The 19,766-nt window shown below is 37.0% G+C and overlaps 1 protein-coding gene across 2 annotated transcripts in view; it reads left to right on the top strand.

Annotated features, from left to right (window-relative positions):
- AKAP7 (A-kinase anchoring protein 7) overlaps nt 1-19,766 on the top strand; it is a 148,679-nt gene that overhangs the window by 33,986 nt on the left and 94,927 nt on the right. For both annotated transcript variants that reach the window (XM_039240398.1, XM_039240399.1), the window contains exon 5: nt 7,789-7,949. In XM_039240398.1, the coding sequence (XP_039096329.1) occupies nt 7,789-7,949 (161 nt within the window). The remainder of the gene's footprint in view (nt 1-7,788; nt 7,950-19,766) is intronic.

Raw genomic sequence — 19,766 nt, 5'->3', positions numbered from 1 at the left:
AGGAGGGATGCTGAGCATCGTTTCATGTGTCTGTTGGCCATCTGGATGTCCTCTTTGGAGAAGTGTCTGTTCATATCTTCTGAGCATCTAACTCTTGATTGCAGCTAAAGTCTTGGGATTGAGCCCCATAGCAGGCTCCATACTGAGCATGGAGTCTGCTTAAGATCCTCTCTCTCTCTCTCCCCCCCCCTCCCCACTTTCTCTCTTTCCCTCCCTTTTCTCTCTCTCACTCCCCGTCCCCCTCCCTGCCTCTGCCCATTTCTGTCCCCCCGAAATAATTTTTTGGAAGTGTAATTAACATATAATGTTGTATTAGTTTCAGGTGTACAACATACTGATTCAACAATTCCATACATTACTGTGTCCATCATAAGTATAGTCACCCTCTATCACCATACAACATTATTACAATATTTTTGGCTATTTTCCCAGTGTTGTACCTTTTAACTCTCTGACTTATTTATTTTATAACTGGAAGTTTGTACCTCTTAATCCCCTTTATCTATTTCACTGATCCTCCCTTCCCTCTGGCAACCATCAGTTTATTCTCTGTATTTTAAGAGTCTGTTTTTTATTTGTTTCTTTAGGTTACACATATAAGTAAAATCATGTTATTTGTCTTTCTCTGTCTATCACTTAGCATAAATACCCTCTAGCTCCGTCCATGTTGTTGCACATGGCAAGATCTCATTCTTTTTATATTCCACTGTATAAATATACTTACATCTTCTTTATCCATTTGTCCATCTGTGGATGCTTGGCTTGATTTCGTATCTTGTCTATTTTAAATAATGCTGCAGTAAACATAGGGGTGCATATATTTTTTGAATTAGCATTTACATTTTCTTTGGGTAAACACCCACTAGTGGAATTAGTGGATCATATGGTATTTCTGCTTTTGAATTATATTTTTTAAAATTATTTACTTTTAAGAGAGAGGGAGAGATAGAGATCCCAAGCAGGCTCTGTGCCATCAGCACAGAGCCTGATATGGGGCTCAAACTCACAAACCATGATATCATGACCTGAGCTGAAATCAAGAGTCAGGTGCTTAACCTTCTGAGCCACCCAGGCATCCCTTTATCCTTAAAGGGATTTGTACAGTCTTCCACAGCGGTTGTATGAACCTGCATTTCTACCAACAGTGCGTGAGAGATCCTTTTTCTTCACATCCTTGCCAATGCTTCCTATTTTTTGTCATTTTGATTCTAGCTCTTCTGCCAGGTATGAGGTGAAATCTCATTGTGGTTTTGATCTGCAGGTTCCAGATAATTAGTTTCCTGATGAGCATCTTTTCATCATGTCTGTTGGCCATCTGTATGTCTTCTTTGGAAAAAATGTCTCTGCTCATGTTTTAATTTTCTGTTTTTGTTTTTGTTTTTTTCTTTTGGTGTTGAGTTGTAGAAGTTCATTTTATAGTTTGGATATTAACCTCTTATTGGATATATCATTTGCAAATATCTTTTCCCATTTAGGGAATTGCTTTTTCTTTTGTCGATGATCTCTTTTGCTGTGCAAAAGCTTTTTATTTTGGTGTAGTGCCAATAATTTATTTTTGCTTTTGTTTCCCTTGCTTGAGGAGACATCTAGAAAAATATTGCTAAAAACCGATGTCAAAGGGATTACTGCCTGTGTTTTCTTTTAGTTTTATGGTTTCAGATCTCACATTTATTTTATTTTGTCAGTTTATTTTTATGTGTGGTTAAGAAAGTGATCCAGTTTCATTTTTGGCATATAGCTGTCCAGTTTCCCCAGCACCAAGCTCTTATACTTATTGTGTCCTTTGAGCAAGTGCCTAGGCTCAATCTCATTATCTAGAAAATTGTCATAATAATTGCAGCTATTTCAGGAGTTGAGAGGATTCAACTTATCAATACGTGTAGATTTTTATAAATCTCAACAAAGGTTTTGCCCAAGTATACTTGCTAAGTTAAATATTAAAAAAATTTCATCTCGAGAACAGTATTTTATAATCAGATTATCGAGGGCATCTAGTACATTGCTAAATTAGCTTTATATTTTCTTAATCCTCAGAGAAACTGAGTGAAGGAAGTAAAATTTTTTTTAAGTTTTAGTAATTTGCTGAAGTTACTCAGATAATGAGGGGGAATAATGCTATGAAACAGAGAAGGTAATATTTTAAATCATAAATTGAGGAGTTTTAAGAATGGTTACTTCAAAGATTTTGACTGCTTACATAACATTGAGAAAAAAGAAAAGATGATCAAAACAAAGAATCTAGTCTGTTTTCAGCCTTTTGTCTAAGAGGAAGTGTGAAGACAGTCAACCAACAATAACAATGAAAGTAATTTCTCCCATAATTCATTCTCTTGTAGTATTTTTTTGAGGGAATAAATAAAACCTAAAGAAAAATTAGATAAATGGCATAAAACGACATGTGCTTTGGGTAGGAAAACACATGCATGGATCAGAGAATTTCAGCCTTTATTAAAATGACCAGATTCATTAAAGCACATTGAAATGGCTAGTGAAATCATTATGAAAATTAGCAGGGTAATGAATTAAATATATGAGATAAGGTTATGAGCTCTAATCCAGTGAATGACAGGGTGAATGGCCCAAGCGTTCTCCATTTTGCTTCTGTGGTCACTGACCTTTAATGTCTTTATTAGTAAACTAGATACTACGTGAATACTTTGCTCATTATATTTTCATATAACATAAAAGAATAATTGCATATTGTATTTTAGAACTTAGATTGTGATTTCAAAGTTAGAGATAAAATGAAGTTCGATAAGGAAAGAAGGGATTTTATGTTCTGTCCATACAAATAAAATTTGCAAATAAAAGGCAAAGAAGGTATGCAAACCACGGAAAAGAGGTATTGGGCTCAGTGTGTAATAACCCTGACTATAAATCTGCAGGACTCAGTGAATTAAAAAATAGTAATAATAAACTTATTACAAGGGCAAATAAAACTGTGCTATAGCAATGAGTAGTCACAGGATTCTTTTTCTTTTTTGCCCAGCTCTTGTAAAATTTTCAACTTTGCCCTGTCCGTGATGCCTAACAAAAGAACATTTTGTTTATTTTTATCTATTTATTTATTTTTTAGGTAAGCTTTACGCCCAAGATAGGGCTTCAACTTACAACCGTGAGATCAAGAGTCACATGCTCTAGGGGCTCCTGGGTGGCTTAGTCGGTTAAGCGTCTGACTTTCGCTTAGGTCATGATCTCGCGGTTCATGGGTTCGTGCCCCGCGTCGGGCTCTGTGCTGACTGCCAGCTCAGAGCCTGGAGCCTGTTTCAGTCTGTGACTCCCTCTCTCTCTGACCCTCCCCTGCTCACACTGTCTCTCTCTCTCTCTCCTAAAAATAAATAAAAAACATTAAAAAAAAATGGATCCAGAATTTTCTTGTGCCATGGTGGATGGACTTGGAAAAAATTGGTGGATCAGAAAGAAAAGAGACAAGGGCATTGCTGAACGTCCATGTTTCTTGATCAGAGACTCTGGCAGGGATCTCGTGCTTCAGCAGTACGTGCTGGTACAAAGCCCAGAAAGAGTAAGCATGCGCTCATGTGCCCTGAGATGGGACATCCGGGGATATGGCCAGACCAGTCCCCCAAAATGGGAATCTCTAAGGACTCAAACAGCAAGCAGTCTAGAGACTCTCCCCAGTCCTATTAGAAGAGTATGCTGGATTCCTTGAGAAGCAGGAGAAGAGGGAAGGGAAAACCTCCTCAGAGGAGGTGTGGATTCACGGAATAATTATACCCCAGAGAGACTTTTTAAACCAGAAAAGATTGAGTCCCCATTGATCAGTCAGTTTAGGTTTATCTCTGTCATCAGAAATAGGTCTTGACCATCGCATATGGCATGTATATGTCAGACCTGCTCCTCAGCCTCCTTCTCCCATACAAATATTGTATTTTATTCTCTTAACAGTATTGTGACACAGCACAGAAATGTCTCTTATACATACGAGGAAACAAGAGCCTAGGAATTAAGCAAATACTGGTTAGTAGAGAAGCCAGAACTAGTCGTTCTCTTATTATTCCATGGGGCATGTGTGTGAAAGATGGGGAGGTGGAGAGAGAGGTGGTGAGATGGAGGCAGAAGGGAGAGGGTGAGCACCAGGGCATGAAAGCAGTGGGAAGGATGAGGCTGCATTGGTATGAATGGCCTCCTGTATCTCGGTGGTCTTTCCCAATGAGCAGTGGTGGGAGTGGTGTGCTGTGGGGTTAGGGTGAAGGGGCAGGTGTGCCCCCCAATGTATTGTACCGTTCACGTTTCTCAGTGGAGGTGGGACTGCCTGTAAGTCCTAAAGACTTTTAGAAATATTTGGGGGGTATTTTTGGTAGTCACAATTACTGAGGAGTGCTGCGGGCATCTGATGGGCAGGAGTGAGGGTTGCTAAACCACCTGCAGTGCATGGGAGAGTCCTGAACTAGGAAGCGTTTTCTTGCCCTAAATCATGAGTCACTCACTGAAGAACTACTGTACAGAACATGGTGACACTCTGCGTTATTCAGCCCTGTGTTTTACCATGTCATTTTGCAAATACTTTCAGTTTTGTGGGGAAAAAAAAAACCCTAAATGTTTAGCAAGGCTACTTTGTGTTTGAAGAGTTAAAGGGTCATCCTCATACAACTTTGTGATACCAGAAGTATTATCTCTACTAGAAAATGATGACTGGATGTAGCAATTTAGTAATTCCTCTTGACTAAGTTAAATTTTTAAAAATGTTTATTATTTATTACTGAGAGAGAGAGACAAAGACAGAGAGACAGAGCGCAAGCAGAGGAGGGTTAGATAGAGAGGGAGACACATAATCTGAAGCAGGCTCCAGGCTGTGAGCTGTCAGCACAGAGCCTGATGCAGGGCTTGAACTCAGGAACTGTGAGATCATGACCTGAGCCAAAGTCGGATGCTTAACCAGCTGAGCTACCCAGGCTCCCCACCTCTTAACTAAACTATAATGAAAAATCTAAGAAATAAATAAGGTTTGCTATACAGACAAGATGTTTTATAACTCAACCAGGATTATCAGCCGTGTGCAAGATACTGAACTAAGTGCTTTGGGGAAAATAAGGATGAATCAAGAATGTCTCTTATGCTCATGCATCGTACAGTAAAGTTGACTAGATACCATATGAACTCAAAAACTATAATATAAAAATATACAACTAGTGTGTTTCACGAAATAGAAAATATTAATGGAATTCCAAAGGAGAAAAGATCTACTACTAGTTTGGGAAACCAGGAAGGTGTCTATGGCAGTATCAACTTTAAGTGAGGAACAGAATCAAGGTGTGCTTCACTTTGGGTTGCTTATATGGTGTGAGAGAAACCAATTGGGTTTTCCGGTAAGTCGTTATTTATATGAAGGTTTATGTAAATCTCTAATCTTTTAATTTTACTTTTCATCCTGTACTGTATAATATGCTGACATCTATGTTGTCAGTTTCTTTGTCTATGTTCTTACTTTTCAAAATCTAGTGTCATATTTTGGGTGTTTAATGATGTATTGATCAATAGGTTGGGTGTGGAGTATGCAGAAGCATTTTCTTAAATTCATGAATTTCTTCTGGGGCGCCTGGCTGGCTTAATCGGTAGAGCATGTGACTCTTGATCTTGGGGTCGTGAGTTTGAGCCCCATGTTGGATGAGGAGATTACTTCAATTTTTTTAAAAATCATGAATTTCTTCAGATATCACCTAAGGCCCTTTACCCTTACAGTGTAGAAGAAAGGCATAGACTTCATAAGGCCAACCACACCCAGCTGTTGAGTTGAAAAGATGGCTGTTCTGCCTTGATTTCCTATACTCCTTTTGGTCCGAACTCTAGTTTCAGAGTCCTTTTTTCTATATGCATATACTTTTTACTTATTTTACCATAAAGAAGTCTTTCCATAAACCACTCTTCAAAAGGTATTCTATTTAAAAAAATTTGAAAGTTAGTGATACTTACAAACAGACACTATGACTTTTTCTCACTCTGTGATCAGTGACATCTCATTGGGACTTATTTATTGACTTATGCTCCTAGAGAACTGGAAAACATGGGCTGAGTTTAGAGCATCTATATTTCTTTAATGAAAAATGGGATATAGAATTCACGCTCTCTGAAAAGCCCTAACCTTTAGCATGGCTTGCTATAGTATATAGTTACAGTTAAACTGAATATCCTAAATTACCCGAATTGATAAAAGATGAGCCCGAAGTGGCTGTTCTATTTTCACGTGTTCTAACTCATGGCACTTCATGAAGGACTTTGCTGCAGCAGAAGTATGGACAGTGTGTCTTTTAGGCATGTCTTTGTGTATACAAACACAAATACAGTTAGGAAAGATAAGGTTTAGGATGTGGGTTTGGAGGTATGATGGGAAATGTGGATATTTCCAAAGCTATTTTTAAAATTTTGATCTATTTGTGAGAGGAGGGGGGTTGGGGAATCTCAAATAGGCTCTGCACTGCCAGTGTAGAGCCCGATGGGGGACTCAGACCCATGAAACGTGAGATCATGACCTGAGCTGAAATCAAGAATCAGATGCTTAACCAACTGAGCCACCCAGGCACCTCTTCCAAAGCTATTTTGAACAGTAGCATATTATGTTATGACATAGATGAGAATTGAGACTCTGTATGAAGTTATGTATGCAGTTAAAAACTTTACATGAAAGCTAATTTAGAAATATGAATGAACTAGAAAAATACTTAAATTTATCTTCACACATTTAACTCATACTTACTAGTGAATGATCAAGATAGTTTAAATTAATGATGTTTCACCAGAAGGGTGTTTTAAAGCCCTCTATTATGTAAGAATGTGCTTCTTTCTTTTTGGAGTAATTGCTGCCCTCTAGTGAGATTTTAATTTTTTTCTCATAACAACATACCTACACCAGAATTCTCTTTAAGATGGAAATATAATTCATCCTAATTTTCAAAATATTCCAAGCCTGAGGATGTTTAATTCATTAATAAACACTTGTTTTATAATGAAAAATAAAACACTTGAAAAACAGAGTAGCTGTATGATGACATAGGTTAAACAGAAATAAACTTATGTGGTTGTAGTTGGCAAATATAACCTTTTATTTTTGTTTAATCCTTTATAGCATTATCTTATTATGGAGGCTATTATAGTTTAAGAGATAATGAAGTTTATTAGTAGAGTGCCTTGCAAGTAGTAAATACTATATAAGTACTTTTAATAAGAATCTAGAACTTTTCATATAATCTAATATAAGCTCTTGTGGTGTTAGGCTTTTGGGAATATATTATCAGTAATGTTTTTGAGTTATCTCTGCAGTGTTTCCTTGATTAAAAACTTCTTGGGGCGCCTGGTTGGCTTAGTTGCTTAAGCGTCTGACTTCGGCTCAGATCATGATCTCGCAGTTTGTGGGTCTGAGCCCTGCGTTGGGCTCTGTGCTGACAGCTCAGAGCCTGGAGCCTGCTTTGCATTCTGTGTCTCCCTCTCTCTCTGCCTCTCCCCTGTTCATGGTCTGTCTGTCTCTCAAATATAAATAAACATTAAAAAAAATTAAAAAAAAAAACTTCTTGGTGAACAATAAAATAGTATTTTCTTTCATGTCTTTAATATAAATTATAATTAAGTAAAGATTTAATTCACTTCTTCCATAGTTTTTTAATATTATTTTTATTTTAAACTTACCAATTAGACTTTGAAGTTATTTTTGAGCTTTAAAGTAATTAGAACAAATATCAAAATTAATTTATCTTTCTAAAAATGGATTATTTTGTGTTTGGTTTTGTGTATTTTATTACTTAATACATTACTGAAAATTATACTATCTCTTACCAGTGGCATTGGTGCTCTTTTGGAATTAAAACCTGTCATAGAAGAAATCCTCCAAGGAAAACAGTTGATTTTGCCCTTCCAAGGGATTGACACTTTTGGAAATCAGGTTGGATTTGTGAAACTCGCCGAAGGAGATCACATAAACCCACTTATGGAGATAGCAGGTAAAACGAACTGCGACACATCCGTGTGAAATCTCAGCTGTTGAAGGAGCAATCTTCTCCCCATCCCCAGTTCTTGTAACAGAGATTTTAACTTTGGGGAGCAATGATAACCTTACTTTATAAGTGAGCTGCTTCAGCATCTGCTTGTGTAGGTATGAGCCAAGTAAAACACCTGAAAGTTATCTTGGTTTCTTTTTTTTTTTTTTTTTTGAGAATAGTTCGGCATACAGTGGTACATTAGTTTCCTATGTACAACATAGTGACTTGACACATTTACACTTTATGCTATGTTAACCACGTAGCTGTGGCTACTGTCTGACCCAGTACATCGCTATTATAATACCATTGACTGTATTCCTTATGCAGTACCTCTTATTCCCTGACTTATTCATTCTTTTACTGGAAGCCTGTATCTCCTACTTACCTTCACCCATTTTGCCCAACCCCCTACAACTCTTCCTTCTGGCAATCATCATTTTTATCTCTATTTGTAGGTCTGATTCTGCTTTTTGTTTCTGATTCTCCTTATGAGTAGTAGAACGAGTATTTATTTCTGTCTGACTTATGTCACTTAGCATTATACCCTGCAAGTCCATCCATGTTGTATGAAATGGCACAATCTCATCCTTTTTTAAAATGCCTGTGTAATATTCTATTGTAGATATACCAGTCTTCCTTATTCATTTGTCTACTGATGGACACTTAGCTTGCTTCCATGTTTTGGCTATTGTGAATAATGCTGCAATAAACATAGGGATGCATGTATCTTTTTGAATTAGTGTTTTTGGTTTTGGGTATATACTCAAGAGTGGAATTATTGAATCATATGGTGTTTCTAGTTTTAATTTTTTGAGGAGCCTCCATACTGTTTTCCACAGTGATTGTACTATATTGATTCGTAGACCTGAGGATATGTTGATTCTAGGCCATCTGGAAGGTGATGGGTTGGACTCAGTATCTGCTAGGACTGTCCTAATCATAAGTCTGAAGGGTTCCAGTGCTTTTCATGGCATTTGATATATAGTTGGCATTTAATAAGTATTGACTGTGTGAATAAGAATCACCAATTGCCTATTCAGAGGCTTGTGGACATTGCCAGCCCCATCCCAGAGAGACAGCAGCATTTTCCTCTGTACCACTTTTTCCCCCTTTCCTGAAGCTTCTACTCTCTGAGCAGAAGGTCCATTGGTGATGTTACAAGGTCTCCTATCCATTGAGAACAGGTTACTTAATGCAGCACAATTGAAAGTTTTTAGGGAAGTAGAAGCAGAAAATTATGAAATCTGGATGGGTGACTTGAGTTGGTTCAGAGATTGTAGTTACATGCTGTAAAAAAATTTTGTTTTCATATCATGTCGGATTGTTTCATGTCATTTCATCTCAGGTTTAGTGATTTTTGGTTCATAACACACTCATCATTGGTCCATGCTTGTTTTACTCAATCTACCTATCTATCTGTTACCTGCCATCCATCCATCCATCCATCCATTCATCCATCCATTTAACTAATTAATTAATTTAAAATGTTTATCAAAAATTTTTAATGTTTATTTTTGACAGAGAAAGACACAGAGCATGAGTGGGGGATGGGAAGAGAGAGAGGGAGACACAGAATCTGAAACAGGTTCCAGACTCTGAGCTGTCAGTACAGAGCCCAACGCGGGGCTCAAATCATGAACCACAAGATCATGACCTGAGCCAAAGTCAGAGGCTTGATGGACTGAGCCACCCAGGTGCCCCTAAAATGCTTATTTAATTTTCAGAGACAGAGAGTGAGAGAGGGAGGTGGGAAGAGAGAGAGAGAGAGAGAGAGAGAGAGAGCGAGCACTAGCAGGGGAGTGGCAAAGAGAGTGAGGGACAGAGGATCTGAAGCAGGCTCCATGCTGACAGCAGAGAGCCCTATGCCGGGCTGGAACTCAGGAACCATGGTATTGTGACCTGAGCTGAAGCCGAGTGCTTAACCAACTGAACCATGCAGACATGCCTTCATCCATCTGTTTTAAAACGGTGGCATAATCACCTGGGACTCTGCCACCAAACCAAAATCACAAAACAAAATCTGTGTAACCAATGCTAGGACACTGGCAGTAATGTAACTGTATTATCCTTTTTGTCAGTGCAGAGTTGGAGCCCCATGTTGGGCATAGAGATTACTTAAATAAATAGGTAATATAAAAAACCTAAATAACCACCCTGCCCCCCCCCCAAATAAAAGTACATCTCTTTTAAGGAAGGCATTGAGGGCCAAGTTTCATTTCATTGTTGGTTAAATTTTCTTTTGTGGAGCAAAGTACATATAAACAAACATGCAAACAATATTTATGAGTCAAGAAGGACTCAAAATTATTGGTCAAGGAGAAGGTAACTCTGACAGTTTTGATAGCAAAGCATTTGGGAACTGGTGCCCACAGTTAGCACCTTAATCTGTTCTTCCTAACTGCTCTAGAGAAAATGCTAGATTTAGGTTTTTTCTTTTGTGATATAAATTTCTCTGAGCTCAAGAAACAATTCTAACTAGTCGTTCATTCATTGTTCTTTTAAATAATTCAATGGGTGCTTGCAACACGGAGAATTCCATCCATTCTTAGCAAATATTCTCACAAAGGCAGTTTCCAGTATTGGTGAAAGATCCATTGTATGCTGAGGAATGTGAGATCTTGCCAGCTTTAGTATGACTGTGCGCCCAAGGGTGTTGGTTTGTCATTTGAGGATAGGCCACTGCCCCTGTAATTCCTTTCTTGATGCGAGAGACTGTTGCTTGAAAATATATATTCTTTTCCAAAATTTAAGCAAAACATTACAAAAATGGAAAACAGAGGGAGAATAGCATTCTATCCTCATATAATCACTGTTTGTTTTACTTGCTTTTAATCTCTTCTGCATATATTTTACTGTTGCTTTTGGTTGTAGTTTTTATGCACTTGTATAAGAACCCTAAATACTTAAATACATATATGGAAAATTTTCACTGAAGTCTTTAGTTGGAGCACTCCATACATACAGTGTTCAGATAGACCGTTCAATACACGCAATATTTGTCAATATTTCACTTCATTAGATTTATTTGGACAAGAACGTCTCAGGATTAGTATTGTTTTAGTCCAACAGTATCAGTAAATAATGTAATATTTGTCTTTGTGTCATATTTTATAAACAATTCAAATAATATGTTACAACTTTTAAAAGAATATATCCCATTGAGGAGGGCACTACATTTCTTGATACTATACTAAACTATGTATACATATATGCCTGTACAGGAGTATTAAAATCTTCTTTGTTCAGGCTACAGAGCTAGGTGCACTTAATAGAAAGCAGGAGAATTTTTAAAGAAAATAAATTTAATTACTAAAGTAATGATACAGAAGTTTAAGTACATGTTCTGAAGTAAAACTTACTTTGAAAAGCAGTTGAAAATTATAATTCATGAATAGTCTGATTTGCCTAATTTTCACAGAGTTTTAAAATTTCCAGGTTAAAAGAAAAATTCTTAAAGTCTTACATAGTTGTAAAAAAGGACTGAATTTTAAATGCCAGTATTTGAACTCATTGCTGAAAATTTTGCAGGATAAAGAATAATTTAGAGTTTTTAATGTGTAAGATTGAAGAACATTATTCTACATTTTGAATTAATACAGTCTGAATATCTGTGTTTTACTAACACATATATGTGATATCACTGTAGTGATATGCTGGGTACTGACTGTTATTTCTGGTAGATGTCTATTGGGCTGAAGAGACCAAGCCCATCTCGGCACATGATGTCCTTGTAGGTTTATGGCGATAGCTGCTTGAGGAAGCTGGTAAGGTGCGTGGCATCATAGCTCTGAGTGTTAGCTTCCTATCTTGACCTTGAGAAGTCTTATTTTTCCAGAATAAAACAGCACCTTCTCCTTTCTTAGCAGTACACGGTAGCTCATAGAGCTAAGAAGATACTGAAAATTATGCACTTATAAGGCATTTCTCCATATCTTACAATGATGAAATTGCACTGAAAAGCTTTTTCTGTAGAAGAGAATCTGTGATTTTATTCATTTATTTCAGCAAAATGTAATTTTGTTAAGATATGTATTAGACTGAGAGATTGCTAAAAATTTAGCCTGCTATAATAGTTCTTGCAAATCTCTTTTTTTAATGAGGAAAGTGCCCTTGGTCAGCATGTGGAAAGACTCCAAGTGTATTTATCTCATATAAGGAAGAGTGAAAGGTTTTTAGGATGTTCATTTGAACTTTATGCTTTCTCTTATGTTGAGAAATGGTCATTCCCCCCAAAAGATGGAGAGCATCTGCCCTGTGTTTGCTGCTCCCTGTGGGGAATCTGTTTGGTTGCTGGCATCTTTGAGCCTTTCCAGGCTGTTCTATGACCACATGACAAAAGGTTTTAGGTTTTCCAGAGTGGCAAATTGTGGGCAGGTAAATATGTGGGGGCTCTCATGAAGTAAGGTTTGTCGGTACAGATCCACCTTGGCCAGAAAACTTTCCCAGGAGAGGGGATTTGGGGAAGTTTCACTTGTTAGATATGTCTGCTCCTAGATAAGGGAAGCTCTGGGAAGGTTTCTTTCTGCATCTGCTGATTCTTCTTTGCCTCCAGCTCAAAGTTCTTGTGCCAAAGTAGCATATTTTGAGGTGGCATACTTTGGTTCTCTACCTCCCCTCTTTTATTTTACTTGATTTTCTGTCAAACACTTAAATGGATTTACTTTGTGCCATTATTCTAATCATTTTCCAGATTAGTTCATTTAAACACCTCTATGAGAGAGGGACCATTATTATCATCCCCATCTTATAGGTAGGGAAACTGAGTCATAAAGCGGCAAAATAATTCATTAGTAAGTGGTAGAGCCAGGACTCAAATTCAAGCAGTCTAGCTCAATTCTGTATTCTTTTTTTTTAAATTGTTACTATTATTGTTACTCTTATTCATTATAATTTATATGTGATGTATAATGTCCACTTGGCACAGAATAACTGCTCACTCAAGAAATGTTAGCTATCATTATCAACATCATGATGTAGTCTCCAAAAGCATTTTTTACTGTATAATTGTATTTTTAAACGATTGTATAATATTTCATTGCATCCTAATTTATTTTACTGTTCCCTTGTTGTTAGACATACTCTTTTATTGAGGTCTAATTGACATATAAGATTGTATTTGTTTCAGGTTTTTATTATAATGATTCGGTACGTATATGTATATTGTGAAATGAATAGATAGAAAGTCTAGTTAACATTCATCACCTCACATGGTAACACATTTTTTTTTCTTGTGATGAGAACTTTTATTTACTCTCTTAGCAACCTTCATATATGCAATACACTATTAAGTATAGAAACTGTGTTGTACATTACATCCTCTGACTTATTTATATAATAACTGGAAATTTGTACTTTTGATTCCCTGCCCATAATTTTGTCCACCCTGCACCGGAGTCTGTGTCCTTCATCACTGTGCTAGTCAGTTACGCTATAAGTTAGCAACTGGACTCCTAGTTTGCAGGAGCACCCCTGCAGTCAATAAACACGGTTTATTCCTTCTTAAACTGGTCACAGCTTCATGGTGCATTACTCTGCTGGTGGCTTTTTTGGGTACCTTGTCTTCTTGTTCTTCTGTTTTTTGACGAGGCTGGCAAACACCAATGGTAGATCAATTCATTCATTTGTTTTTTAACCCCAACACCTGGGCAAATTAAAATCCAGACTCCTTGTGGCACCTGGGTGGCTCAGTAGGTTAAGTGTCCAGCTTTGGCTCGGGTCGTGATATCATGGTTCTCGAGTACGAGCCCAACATTGGGCTCTGTGCTGTCAGTGTAGAGCCCACTTGGGATCCTCTGTACAACAACCCCCCCACCCCCGCCCCGCTCTTCCCCTGCTCACATGTATGCTCATGCTCTCTCTCCCAGAAATAAATGAACATTAAAATGAAAAATTTTAAAATAAAATCAAATCCAGACTCCTTGCTGTGGTCCAGTGCCTCCGTGTTGGTCTCCTGCCTGCATCTCCTGTCTCATCCTGGTTCTCTTGTCTTGCTCACTGTGCTCGCGTGGTTTACGCTGCTTTCTCTCTGGTACTGGGACTCAGCAACTTCTTTCTTGCCATGGAACTTTTGCAAATATATGAGTTGACTCTCCATTTGGACCTTTTCATTCTTTAGCATAAATGTCACCACCTCAGAGAGTGTTTCCCTGTCCTCTGTAAAGAGAGTCTCCTCTTTTCATTGTTCATTGCCCCAACTTTAGTATTTTCTGTATGGTGTAGACAAGGGTTTAACTTCATTCTTTTGCAGTGTGGATACCCAGTTTCTCTGATACTATTTGTTGAGAAGACTGTCTTTCCCCACTAAATGGTCTTGGCATTCTTGTTGAAAACCGTTTGACAATATACAAGAGGGTTTATTTCTGGGCAGTCTTTTCTATTCCATCGATTTGTAGGTTTGTGTTTTTGCCAGTGCCACACTGTTTTTTTTCCCAGTATAATTAACATAAAGTATTATATTAGTTTAGGTGTACAATATAGTGATTCAGCAATTCTATGCATTACTCAGTGCTCATCATGATAAGTGTAGTCTTTAATCCCCGTCACCTATTTCACCCATCACCCCCCACCCCCACCTCCCCTCTGGTAACCATCAGTTTGTTCTCTGTAGTTAAGCATCTGTTTCTTGGGTCACCTCTCTCACTCTCTCTTTTTCTTTTGTTCATTTTTTTCTTAAAATCAACATATGAGTGAAATCATATGGTATTTGTTGTTCTCTGACTCATTTTGCGTAACATTATATTCTGTAGTTCTATTGTTGCAAATGGTAGCATTTCATTTCTTTTTGTGGCCGAATAATATTCCATGGTATATATACGCCGCATCTTTTTTATCCATTTATCTGTACATGGACACTGGGCTTCCACATCTTGACTCTTGTAAATAATGTTGCAATAAACATGAGGATACATGTATCCCTTTGAATTAGTGTTTTTGTCTTTTTTGAATAAATACCCGGTAGTGTGATTACTAAGTCATAGGGTAGTTCTGTTTTTAACTTTATGAGGAACCTTTGTCTTTCACAGTGGCTGTATCCATTTGCATTGCCACCAGCAACGCAAGAGGGTTCCTTTTCCTTCATACCCTTACCAACACTTGTTTCTTGTGTTTTTGGTTATAGCCATTCTGACAGGTGTGAGCACACTGTGTTGATAACTGTAGCTTTGTAGTAAATTTTGAAATAAGGAAGTGTGAGACTTCCAGCGTTGTTCTCTTTATTAAGAATTTTTGGCTAGGGTCTCTTGAGATGCCATATCAATTTTAGGATGATTTTTTTCCATTTCTGCAAAACGTGTCATTGGAACTTTGATAGGAATTGCATTCAGTCTATAGATCACTTTGGGTAGTATTGACATCTTCACAGTATTAAAGCTTTCAGTACATGAATCTGAGATGTCTTCCATTTACTTTGTTTCTTCTTCAGTTTCTTTCAGTACAATTTTGTAGTTGCTAGTCTTTTGCATCCTTGGTAAAGTTTATTCTTAAGTATTTTATTATTTTTGATGCTATTGTAAATGGACTTGTTTTCTTAATTTCTTTTTCAGACCGTATACTTGATCTTTTATAGGACTCATTTCAAATGTCATTTCCAAAATAAAGGCTTGTCTGGTTTCTTCAAAATAGAAATGACCATTTTCTTCTCTCACCTTCCCTATATTCTATATATAAATGTTTTTCTACTGTAGAAACTACAATACTTCATTGCATTTGATTGTTTAAAATCAATGTTTCTCAACTAGAGTGAAAGCTTTTGGAGGGAATCTTTCATCTTTGTGTCCTCAGAGCCTGCTATTTAATAGGTATTCAATAAATATCTCTTAAAGAGATGTATAAGTCAATGCAAAATGTATGATATAAACATAAAAGCATGGCTGAAAGAGCATAGTCTCTCCTCCCTTATTTATATTTATGTCTAAATCATTGTATGAGAGTAAAATCTGGTCCTAGTGTCTAGAATCCCTGATGGATAATGTACAGACATTCTCTGACTGTTCTCTTGGACTGGCTGGTCGTTAGGATGAGAGGAGGGAGCTGAGAGATCATTTGTAATGGCCTCATCACTTTTACTGTTGAGGTTAAGTGACTTGTCCAAGAGCACAAATTGAATAATAGGAAAACTGGGCTACTGTTAGAACACTCAATCTGGGCTCCTTTCCTCAACTGCAGTGGAATGAATATGATTCCTGTGGCATTAAAGTGTAATTTCAAAGGCTTGCTTTTAAAAATGAAATGTTTTAAAATTCTTTTTGACAGTTTTACACAGTAATCAATTGGAAATATCTGCTTAAAATGATGAGCATAAAAATTTTTAATTGAAGTTAATTTCAACATTAAGGGAGCCTTTAGGTTGAAGTGTATGGTTCAAATGATTTAGTAAATCTCAAATGAAACCATTTAAGTAGCATATGGAAACAAGAATCCTTCAAATAGTAATAACGTAGGAATGACGAAAACAGTTGTATGGCTTTTATTTCATTCAAGTTTAGATGATTAAAAAGTGATTCTAAAATTTTATTGAGATTTCTCATATTATAAGTGACTGATTTACTGCAACTTACAATGGTATACCAGTGTATCTTCCCATTGGAAAGCATGGAATGACTTGATCACCCCCATTGTATGGTGTATTGTCTAATTACAAATCACTCTTCTTAAAACTGAAATCCAGCTTATTATTTCTGTTGCATCTGAAATACAATATTTAAACTTAAGAATACATTAGGAGTATGTAATTTATATTTAGTATTCTAAACTGTTCTTTTCTTTTTAAGTTTATTTTGAGAGAGAGAGTGCACGTGTGCTGCATGAATACATAGGAGGGGCAGAGAGAGAGAGAGAGAGAGAGAGAGAGAGAGAGAGAGAGAGATAAAGAGAATCCCAAGGAGGCTCTGTGCTGCCAGCACGGAGCCCAACATAGGGCTTGATCTCACAAACCATGAGATCATGACCTGAACTGAAATCAAGACTTAGACGCTTAACTGACTGTCACCAGGTGCCCCTAGACTACTCTTACTCGTAAACTTCTTTGTATCCCTCAGGAAGAAAATAAACCCCTTTGTGATTATTATCAGATTATAGATCATGCTATCATATAAGTGTTATCAAAAGGGTAAAAACAGCTAAAGAGAAAAAAAGGAAAAAAATTTACAAGAAAGTATATTTTATTAAAAAGACATGATTTTATTAAAATTGGTCTTTGAGACAGCTTTACTTTGAGACAACTATTAGCAATTTCTTTACATTTTAGCTATAAATTTGTTGTTGCTACATACTTAAAAGTTCATTTGAAGAAAATCTATATAAAAATTAAAAAAACAGATAAAACTTCTCAGTACTTAGCATACTCAAATAAATGTTGAATAAACTCCCCCCATAGATAAAACTATTTGTTAGGATTACAAAGTATTGTTTGTTTAATGAAATATTTATTTCAGTCTTCTTTTATATAGTGAAGTCTCCTAGTGTTTAAATATAGTGTTTTAAGAAATTGTTTTTCAGACATTTTGCACCTCTAGCTGTGAGGTAAATAATATTATTTAGGAAGCATTCTTAGTTGACTTTTGAAGCATGGCTGATATATTTGCTGTGTGATAATCTATTTAGTGCTTGAAGGAATGTCTGTGGACAAAGAGGAATTGAACAGTGTCTTAAGTTATTCATATGCTTCTGTTCCAGAATGTGAGTTAATGTAGATGAAAAATGATATGTGGTTTTCACACCAGCAAAAATTCTTCTTGTCTCAAGAATGATCTTTTAAAAAATGTTTATTTATTTATTTTGAAAGAGACAGTGTACGAACAGAGGAGGGGCCGAGAGAGAGAATTCTTTGCAGGCTTGGTGCTGTCAGAGCAAAGCTGATGCTGGGCTTGAACTCACTAACTGAGAGATCATGACCTGAGCCAAACTCAAGAGTCAGATGCTTAACCAACTGAGCTGCCCAGGTGTCCCTCAAGAATGATGTATCTATAACCATTACCCTGTAGTCAGCTAAGCAATAGATTATACTCCTATTAGGAGTAAAATACCAATGCTGGGGCACCTGGGTGACTCAGTTGGTTAGGTACCCAACTTCAGCTCAGGTCATCATCTCCCACTTCGTGAGTTCGAGCCCCACATCGGGCTCTGTGCTGACAGCTCAGATCCTGGCCCCTGCTTCAGATTCTGTGTCTCCCCCTCTCTCTGCCCCTCCCCTGCTCACGCTCTGTGTCTCTCTGTCTCTCAATAATAAATGAATGTTAAAAAGAAATTAAAAAAAAAAAAACACCAATGCTAAGAAATACTTTTCAGAAAGAAGACAACAATTTCTTTTTTTTTCCTATTTCTATCTACTTAGAGAATATACTGTACTGGAAAAACATATTAATAACAAATTACATGTGCTTTGTGACAAATAATATTTAAAGTAGTATTGTAACTAGATATCTATCATCAAAGGTGGTAAGATTTAAGGCCTGTGGCGCCTGGATAGCTCAGCTGGTTGAGCGTCTGACTCTTGGTTTTGGCTTAGCTCACGATCTCACAGTTCGTGGTTTGAGCCCCTCATCGGACTTGGAGCTGACAGTGAGGAACCTGCTAGGGATTCTCTCTCCCTCTCTCTCTGCCCCTCCTCAGCTCATGCTTTTTCTCTCTCTCTGAAAGAAAAAAAAAATTTTAGGCCCAGTGAATAATGAGAACTGTTGGGTCAAAATTTAATGCAATTGAAGCCAGTAAAATAGGAAAATATTATATCTTTAGAATCAGTTGATAATAAGATTGTTATATCAAATAAAGTAAGTATGTGAAAACTAATACTAACACAGTAATGAACAATACAAATGCCTACTACTTTAATTTCTCTTAACAAAACTCCTTTCTTTATATCTTTTGTAGTTTCTGATAATTCTGAACATTATTAAGTCCTTCTCTTTACTGGACCAAAATCTCCAATGAGACTATAAGTTGTGTGAAAGCAGGGACAGGTTTCCTGTCGTAAGCAGACAGTGCGCCTGACACATATGGGAAGTGCTCCATTGTAAATAAATGAACAAATCCGTTTTCGCTTTCATACCTTCATGCCGTGTCTGTTTTCTGGGTTGATATGAACATGTTGCTGAATTTCTATTAGTAGCTTTTCTATCTGATAATTCATTAAATACTTGAAAACTTATAAAATATGCCCTCATCCCTGCAGTCCAATCCTAGAAACTTTAATAAGTTCATCCGCCACGGTATATGTTAGGTCATCAGACATTGCCAATATTTGACTATTTTTGACCCATAAAAATGATATTTTTGTATGATTTAGCTTAATATTTTAACTCTAGGTCTGTTCGTTTTAAAGTTTATTTATTTATATTTGAGAGAGAGCGAGGCGGGGTTGGGGCAGAGAGAGAGAATTCCAAGCAGCCACCACACTGTCAGCACAGAGAGCCCGATGAAGGGCTTGAACTCACGAATTGTGAGATCATGTCCTGAGCCACATCAAGAGTCAGCTGCTTCTCTACACATTCAATGCAATTCCAATCAAAATTGCACCAGCATACTTCTCAAAACTAGAACAAACTATCCAAAAATTTGTATGGAACCACAAAAGACCCCGAATAGCCAAAGTAATACTGAAAAATAAAACCAAAACGGGAGGTATCACCATCCCAGACTTCAGCCTCTACTACAAAGCTGTCATCCTCAAGACAGTATGGTATTGGCACAAAAACAGACCCATAGACCAATGGAACAGAATTGAGAACTCAGAAGTGGACCCAAAAGTATACAGCCAACTGATCTTTGACAAAGCAGGAAAGA

This window comes from Hyaena hyaena, unplaced genomic scaffold (genome assembly GCF_003009895.1).
Source record: "Hyaena hyaena isolate Hyena2069 unplaced genomic scaffold, ASM300989v1 scaffold_178, whole genome shotgun sequence".
NCBI lineage: Eukaryota > Metazoa > Chordata > Mammalia > Carnivora > Hyaenidae > Hyaena > Hyaena hyaena.
The sequence above is the reverse complement of the archived record's forward strand: the minus strand, read 5'-3'. Positions and strand labels throughout refer to the sequence as shown.